The sequence below is a fragment of the Impatiens glandulifera genome, chromosome 3, assembly GCF_907164915.1.
Source record: "Impatiens glandulifera chromosome 3, dImpGla2.1, whole genome shotgun sequence".
NCBI classification, from domain to species: Eukaryota; Viridiplantae; Streptophyta; class Magnoliopsida; order Ericales; family Balsaminaceae; genus Impatiens; species Impatiens glandulifera.
In genome coordinates, this window is record NC_061864.1 from 62,307,572 (window position 1) to 62,317,185 (window position 9,614).

The 9,614-nt window shown below is 24.9% G+C and overlaps 1 protein-coding gene across 1 annotated transcript; it reads right to left on the reverse strand.

Annotated features, from left to right (window-relative positions):
- Window positions 1–6,545: 6,545 nt before the first annotated feature.
- Window positions 6,546–9,118, reverse strand: LOC124932007 (ankyrin repeat-containing protein At2g01680-like). Its single transcript, XM_047472600.1, has 2 exons — window positions 8,492–9,118; window positions 6,546–7,453 (listed from the first exon to the last, which is right to left on the reverse strand). Exons 1-2 carry the CDS (start codon window positions 9,059–9,061, stop codon window positions 6,674–6,676), a joined length of 1,350 nt encoding a protein of 449 aa, XP_047328556.1. The 5' UTR covers window positions 9,062–9,118; the 3' UTR covers window positions 6,546–6,673.
- Window positions 9,119–9,614: the final 496 nt, after the last annotated feature.

Here is a 9,614-nt window from a genome sequence, read left to right on the forward strand (position 1 = left end):
GATTATGAACACATCAGTTATTGAATTCTTCTAATTCTAATATTATAATGAATTGTACCCATTAAATCTTTTAAAGAAGAATCATGCCCTAAACACCAACTAACTCCAGCACAAAATGTAGAATCACGCTTATGAGAAAAACCCTTTTTAATTAAACAAATTCGACTTGTAGAATCGAAGTAGAATATCTAGAGCATTCTTAAACATACACATGTGAAATAATGTATTAGAAAAAAGAAAACATTAATGTATTAAAAAAAAGAAAACATTAATGAAACATACAAAATTGACTGACTTCAAAATATAGTAGATATTGAAACCGAACAAATTTTAAAGCATTATAAGATACGAATTTTAGAGAATGAATTGCGAGTTAAAGATAACCTAGATGTGTTTGCGTATAATTGAAATATAAAGCATTTAAGATCTACACATTGATTAAATAAAACGGATTAAACCTGGTTTATAGAGAATTTTGAATTAGTTGAGAAGAGGAAAATGAAACTCTACCCCCTTCGGATGTCTCTTGCTTACTAGTCGAGAGGGAAGAAGGATTAGGCAAAACTATGAATATAAATTTTATAAATTATAGTCAAGTTTTATAAGAGAATAAATATGCAAAGACACTTATCTTTCATTTTTCTTATAAGTACAAATAGATATCACTTTAATTATTTTTCTTTTTTTTTATAGAAATAAATTAAAATTGTTATTATCTTTTAGTTTTTTAATACTGAATATAATTGTTAAAAGAGTGAATACATTTTTTTTAAATGAGAAAAATTACTAAACAATTGAAAACCCCTGATTCTCTCTGTTGAATTTAATATTTTTAAATTATTTTAAAAAATTTAATTTCTTAATTTATTCTTTTATTGATCACATTCTTAATTAATTTATTAATTAAAATATTATTTTTAAGCCATCCTTACATAATAATAATTAATTAGGAAAATATAAATTTTATGCATAAACTCGATAAAAATGTCAAATTTATTCAAAATCTCATATTCCTAATTAATTATTTTAAATTTTTTCCCACTGATTTTTTATTTTATAACCAAATCTTATCCTTTAAAATAGGACTTATAATTAAATAATAAAAATAACTTAAATATTTATCGGATAACTCCCAGTCTCGCAGAGCAACGGACGTGAATTCCTTTTAAAAACTTTTAAAAAGAGTAGTGATAAAGAGAGAGAATTTGGTGAGGGAATTTAGTGAGAGAATGACTTGGCATCATTGGTTAGAAAATGTAAAAGTGAGAGAGAGAAAATTTGGTGAGGAAATTTAGTGAGGGAATGACTTGGCATCACTATTTTTATGTAAAAGTGAGAGGAAAGAGAGAAGAGAGAAATTATTTGATTTTTTCAATTATCTCACCAAATTCTCTCATCTAATCATTTCTCATTTAAAAAAATAGAGAAAGTATTAGACTAAGCCAACTTTAGTTTGAATAGATTTAAATTCAATAATTTTACTCTACTATCCAAATATATCTCATTCAAATATTAAGTATATATATATATTTTGAATATTCAATCTTATAGATTTAATAATTTGTTTGTAAAATAATTTAATTAATAATCATATATTAATTACAAACACCAATATAATAATTTCAAATAATATTTTTTTTATTAAACATAAGACTAGAGAGGAATGAGTTTGGTATATCAATAAAAATTGTTTATCATAATTATGATCAGATTTTATATATTCTATTTCAATATATCAACTTTTATTATATTAATACTCTATATTTTGACGAACTCATTAAAATAGTTCAAATTAAAAAATATTAAAAAACTAAATATCACAAATTATAACATTAAGGATTATGCTCGTACCAGCATTTTGATTGACATAGAGACTCACGACAAATTTTCTCTTACTAACTCTCATGATTTTAAAATTAGCTATATTTATCATGGCTAAAAAAAACTATATCCCGATTTCCTTAGAAATAAGTGTGGAAATAAAAAAATCATCAAAAATCTCATTTTTGATTAGGAAGCTACCAGTTAAAGAATTTTGATATCTAACAAACTGAAAAAGAAATGATTTCATATCGCTAGCAGATGCAACATTTGTTTGAAGAGTGAAGAATCCGTTGATCACATTTTTCTTGATTGTGACATTGCCAAAAGTATGTGGGCTATTCTGCATAACTTCCTTCAATTTCATTGAGATACACCATCAAAAGTTGCTGACTTCCGAGTCAAATGGATTGAATTGAGCTCTAACAACAAAATCACGGACGACTGAAAACCAATTTCCCTCATCATGTGATGGACAATCTGGAAAGAAAGAAATATAAGAGTTTTCGAAGAGAAAAGTTACGGATACAAGCGCCTCAAAGAATTTATGTTACACGCGTTCGCCTCAATCCGAAAAAGAGGGCTTATACGGGATGAGATTTTTTCGATCTTATTGGTATTTAAAATTCTTACGTTATTTTCTTATTTATTGATTTGTTTTTTTCCTTCTATTTTATCGTTTGAACGCATCATGCACTCTTTTTAAAAAAAGTTGACATTTTAAAAAAATTATTATTCAAAATACTACAATACTCTTCCTTAAATTTTAAATTTTAAATAATGTTTCTTGGGTCAAGACTCAAGAGTCATTACTCACTCATCATGTCTCTTCTACTAACCATACACCAAGATTTAGATTTTAGTGATTTTACCTACACTAATTCATTCAATCCCATCAAAACTTGACAATTAAGTGAGCTAGAGTAGTTAGTAGAGCATAAAAACAGATGTTTTCAGAGTCATTAAATAGTTTGAGTTTTCGTAGTACCCGAATCATTTAAAAAAATGTGTGCTTAAACTAAAATATATGACCCTATAGGTTTTCTTATCTTAAAGTAGCTAGTTTTAAAATGTATGACCCATATAGGTTTTTGTGTCTTACCACTTCACAAAAATTATTATATATATAATGTTCTTATTTTTTAATCTGAGTTTACACAGAAAAATATTATTAAATTTATAAATATATGTTTCAGAATATTATCTCATATAAAATAACACTTTAAAGATGAAATACTTCAATAAAAAAAATTAAAAAGAATTATAATATATATTTTTTCTAATTAAGTTATTGAACTCAAGAAATGTTTTCAAATAGGTCTCATACAACATTATTAATTTTCTTTTTATGTGTTATTTAAACGTGACTTTTACTTAGCTAACGAGCGCCCTAATCGACAAGAAGTTCAGAGGCAAGTGAAGGCAAGTGAGTGGGACTTGAATAAATTACGAAACAATTTATACATATTCAGAGGTTATTTGAAAATTAATTTTTTTTAATATCTAAAATTAAAAAAGAATATGTGGCAAAATTATCAAAAAAAAAAAATAAATCATTTTTTCCATAAAAACTCATCTAATTTAATCACATTTTAAATATTAAATATACTTATCTGGGGATGGAAAAAGAGAGAGGGAAGTAAGAGAATTTACAAATTTTTGCAATTTAAGTTATGTAATTGATACATTATCAAAACTCAATGTTGAAAATTCATTTAAAAATAATTAAGTTAATAACAAATTACTATCAAATCATCAATAAAAAGATCATAAACAAAAATAAATAAATAAACTCAATTCTATAGAAATGATCTATCCTCGTGTAAAGACTATTATTGATATTTTCAATGAAATTGATTTATTTACGACTATAATTTATAAGGCGTTAAATTATGACAATTTGTTTCTTAGTAATAAGTTTTTTATTATTTATTTGTATTATTCATTCTTGCACTTCAATTTCGAAGTGCAGATGAATTACTTTATGTTCAATTTCTAGTGAAGTCTTAGATTTTTTTTTTTTTTTTTTATCACTTTAGAGTTCTTTGCTGTGATGTTTCTCTAATAAAAGTTTTGATCTTACTTATAACATTTTTCCCTTAGGTTTTCAATTCCATATAATGGTCATTTGAAAAACATATTTTTAATTTAGTTATTAAATAGTATTGTGTGACATATTTATTAAATTTCTCGTTCAAGTTTCATGTTAAAGGGAGTTTTTTTTTCAATTTCATGGTATATAAATATATAATTTTGTTTTGAAAGAAAAGGTACCTATAAATATTATGTTAGTTCATTGATAAAATTTTCATTCCTATTTAAAATTACTAACGTTGAAAATAATTTTCATATTTAACCATTTGTTATGTAAAAAATATAATATTAAGAAAATTTTCAGAATTAATGAATAGTTATATGGGTTTACTTTTATATAGGTAATAAATAACATGTTAGTTTCCATAATTAAATAAAAAAAATAGTAGATAGTAGATAATTTTAATTTTAATTGAGGGTATAGCTCCCAAAATTCAAATAAAATATTAAATAAGAAAGAAAAGAATAATTAAGATATGATTTAAAAAATCATGAAAAAGAAAATTCATTCTAACATTTTCAAAAATAATAACAACAATTAACCTTTCATAAATAAATAAATAAATAAACCTTAAAAATATACATAAATAAGCCAGTTGTTTGCTTTGTGTTTTGGCATTTGATTCTCACACTTTTCTTTATTTTTTTTTTAGAAAAATTGATTTCCACAATTTGTCTCAAAGAGCTTCGTTGATCTAGGGGTTATTAAGATTTTATCTGGATTTTGTTAAATAATTCATGTTTTCGACAAAATTAGAAAAAAAAAACCAGTTTTTAATTTTTTTTCCCTTTTATCTTTTTTTTTTCTTTTTTATTTCACTCCCTCTTTCTACTCTCTCCTCTATTCAATCAACTGAACTTGTATCTGTATTTAATATTTATAATTAATAATACAATTAATTGATCATTCCCTTCCCTGTTTCCCAATTCTATCATTTTTTTCTTATTCACCTCTCTCATTTCAAAAAAAAAATTATCATAAACTTTTAATTAAAACAAGGTATATTTATAAATTAATTATTTTGATATTTAGATATATTAACTTTAATTTTTAATATAAATTATTTATTTAAATTATTTAAAATTTTATAATATAGTAAATTATAATTAGATTTAGATTGTGTTTTAATTTTTATTTAAGATAATTAATAAAAAAAATTAAAATGAAATAATTTTAGAATTTAATTTATATTAAAATAAATTAAAATGTAAATAAATAATATATATATATATATATATATATTAAAATAAATTTTTATTAATATAAAATAAAATATTAAGTAGGGGTAATTTAGATATTTATATAGATAAAAGACTTTTATTACTATATAAATAAAAATTTAAATGAATATGATTTAAAGTTAATTTATATAAAAAAAATTGAATAAATTTCTTTATAAATATTTCATTTAAATGATATAAATTTATAAATTATTGAAAATAAATTTTATAATGTAATAAAATATTATAAGATATATATATTATTTTTTATTAATATAAAATAAAATATTTAAGTAAGGATAATTTTAATATTTTAATTAATAAAAGGATTGATTTGATTTATGGGATCGTTAGATTTTGAAATAAAATCTGGATTTTATAAAAAAAAAAAAAAAAAAAAAAAAAAAAAAAAAAAAAACTCAAAGATGAAGCGAACCCAAAATGAAACTAAGAATAATACACTCCACAATTCACCATCAAATAATAACCTTTTTCTTTTCATCATTCTCTCATTATTGATTTTATAAAAGTAATATTCTCATAACTTTTGTTTTGCTTACATCAATTACTTTATTTTGTTTTTTAATTAATTTAATATAAATATTAAAACTTAGTTACAATTTAAAAAATTATTCTTAAGCTATATTTTTTAATAAAATAAATATATTCTTTTATCAAAGAAATTTAACCGTTAAATAAAGATAAATGCCTTAAATAAAGATAAATACCTTAACACGTAACATATTTTGTATTTTACATAAGAAAAATTAATAAAATTGATTAAATAAAAATAAATTTATTTAACTGATTAAATGTCTTAAGTTTGATTTTTATTTTAAAATGTTGTAAAATAGAAAATTTTATTTATGAATATAGCTAGATTTTTAAAATAAATAAATAAAAGAGTAGTGTCAACTTTCATGTGAATAATTAAGAAGATGAGTAAATAAGATTTATAATTTTTTTTTTAAATAGCAATAAATATAAATTAAGTGATTTAAAAATATCTGACAAAAAAAAATATTACTTGGCACTTAAAAACTAAAGCTATAAATCACGTAAATAGATCAAATTAAAAATACTTTTAAAACAATTATCATTTTTCCTCGCTTTTGTTTTTGGGATTTGATTCTCACTCTTTGTCCACAATCCTTCATCACTTTTTTCATCATTCTCTCCTTGATTTTCTAAAAGTAAAATTCTCATATCATTTGTTTTGTACTATTCCCTATATTTTACTTTTGGAAATATTAACTTTTTTAGCTATAATATTAAAAATTTACTCACAAGTCTTAAGTAAAACTATTTAATTTTAAAAAGTAAAATATTTTCTCTTTTTTACAACTAAGATTTATTTTTAGAAAACATTAACAATTATTGTATAAGAATAAAACTTTTTTCACTAAATCTAGTTTGAAGCTTGCAATTTATATATACACTAGATAATCAAGATAACATAGTGTACAATTTTAAACGATAACCTCAAATGTATTGTTAAAATGGAAGAGAAAGAACAAAGCATATACAATAATTGAGTCTAGATAATATCATAGTTGGACAAAGACCGACTCATTGAGTTCCGATTTCCACAGTTCAAACAGTTAAGAATACGTTGGGCATACGAATTAGCCGATACTGAGCTCCGATCTCCAATCTTCTTCTTCAACCAATTCCTAACCAACCGAGCCGAATGCCACAAGAAAAGCAACCCCATGACTCCACACCACACGATCACCGCCACCATGATCATGTTGCTAAGGTGACCCCGGTCTTTTATCGGGGTCACCACAACATTAGCAAATACGTAAGTGAATGCCATCGATGTGATAGTCACCCACATCGTTACCACAAGGCCCCACATTATAACCGGGTGTTTGTTAAAAGGCAAGCTACCGATCAACAACAAGATAGTGGTTAAAGACATGACAAAACCAATGGTATTAAACCTAAGGAAGTATTTGTAAGAGTGGGGGTAGGTTAATGCCACCACAGCTTCCCCGGCTTTGTAAGTATCGGAGTCATTCTGCCACACGCCGCCTGGCGGTGTAACACCGGCTTGGAAAGCCATGGTTGCCATTAGGGAAGCCACTACCATAAGGGATGTCCGTTTTCGATTGAGCCACTTTCCTCTATAGATAACTTCACTACCACTAAGGGCTCCGGCCTTCACAAGTGCGTCGCGTGCTTGATTGATCCGGATATCTACGGGCTTGGCTTGAGAATTGATTTGTTGCAATAGAATGTCGAGAGCTGTGTGTGAGTACTCGTTGGTGACATTCAAGTTAATTGTGCACTTTTTTAAAAGATGTTCTATTATCTGCAAAGTGCCACCATAATTACCCATGTACAAAAATCAATTTTATTGTTTAATAAACCAATTGATTGTATTTTTCTTATTGTTGAGAAAATTAGTTTCTAATCTCTTTTTATTAAACTTGTTTGATAGGCGTTATTTTGAAAAAATTCTAATTAAAATTTTATTCCCTTTTGTAAGAATAATAATTAGAGTTAAATTATTTAAATATTTTTGAATTTGAAATTTATTAATATAATAAAATGTAATAAAATATTTATTTTAATTTATTAAGTTAGAAGATTCTCAATTTAAAGTCGAAATTTAATCTCAAAGACAAAATTGTATTTTCTCTCTGCAATATAATTTTATATGAAACTCAATAAATGATTTCAAATAAATCATTACTAAAATATATTAATTATGGGTCTTAAAGTAGATGAAATAAAATGAATGTAGAGGAGAGCATTTAATCAAAACTTTTCATCATTCATTAATTTTATATACTTCTAATCACTTTTTTACCTAATCAGCTAACTTTATAAGGATTTCTTTTAAGTTTTAATAAAATTCTAATTTATATATGAATTATTGGGATAAAACCCCACCATCAAATCATTAATCTAATTAATCTATTATTTATTAAAATATTAAAATTATTTTTTTTTAATATAAATTAATTATTAAATAAAAATCTATAGAGATAAAAAGTAATTTAGTAATAAATAAAAAGCAAAAAAACACTTCCCGTTAAAGAAACAGTAGTTACAATTAAAATCATTTAGATTAAATTATTATAAAAAGAAAATTATCCATTTCTTCATATAATTCTTTATGTATTTGACCATTTTATCCTTTGTTATAAAACTTTATTATCTTAGATTCATTTATTTAATATATACAAGTCTTCAAAATTTAAAAGCCCAATTGTCTATACATTTGCAATCTTCTATTTAAATTTAATATTGTTAATATATATTAAACATTTATAAATAAATAAAAATATTAGTACCATTGTTTTAGTATTTGACCATTTTGTCCTTGATATAAAACATTAATTACCTTGAATTGTTTATCTTTAACAGCCAAGTGAAGTACGGTATTACCCTTTCCATCCTGAGCAGATACAGCATCTTTATCCTGAATCTCCATCGTTAATAGTTCAAAAACCTTCAATTGATCAAGAACAACGCAAAGATGAAGAACCGTTTCTCCCGATTTTCCGATCTTAATCCAACTCGCTTCCGGACTCGCTTGAATCAGTTCTCTAACGACTTCAACTTCTCCTTTCATCGCCGCCAAGTGAAGAGGAGTCCGGCCGTCTAGATCACAAGCTAGACACATGTTAGGGCTTGCTTGAATCAGCATTTTTACGATCTCAATGTGGCCTTTTGATGCGGCTAAGTGTAATGGAGTTCGTTGCTGTGAATCTGAGATTTCGGTGAGATCTGGTTTTTGGGTGATTAGGGTTCGGACGAAAGTTGTGTGGCCACGCGAGGATGATATGTGTAATGGACTGCCGTTGAATTCGATTGATGATGATCTTTCTAAGATGAGTGGATCTTTGTTGAGTATTGTGTTTAGTGATGTTAAATCGCCATTGATTGCTGCATCGTATAGTATACGCTCCATTCTCTCTCTCTTACTCTCTTTACAGGTTAGAGAGAGAAATAATGTTGTAGTATGAAATACAATTATTTGTTGAATGGGAAAATTTATGTCACCGGGCCCATACCAAATTTGATATATCAAATTTGAAAAGAAATGATTATGAGAAAGAATTTGAAGTAGAGGATTCAAGAAGAATGACATTTCAATTCGTTGAAAAATCTGGTGACACATTACAAATTTTTGTAGTGCTTGAATGAGATATTTTAGATTTTGTGGAAATTGTGTTCCATTATTATGTGTATCTCCTTCATAAAATATGTTGATTTTTATTCTCTATTTTTATTATTTTTCATAAAATGATAAATTTTGGTGAAGGTGATACATAATGAAATACAAAATCTGAAACAACAGATTTGGTATTATTTTTGTAAGGTATTATATCATTTATGAGGCAGATTCTTCTACTCTCAAATTCTCATGCTCCTCAGTTTCTTTCTCACAGGAGAGAAAGGCAAAACAGTTATTTTCTAAAAAAAATATAAAAAAAGTTATTTATACTTCTGCCCCTATCCTA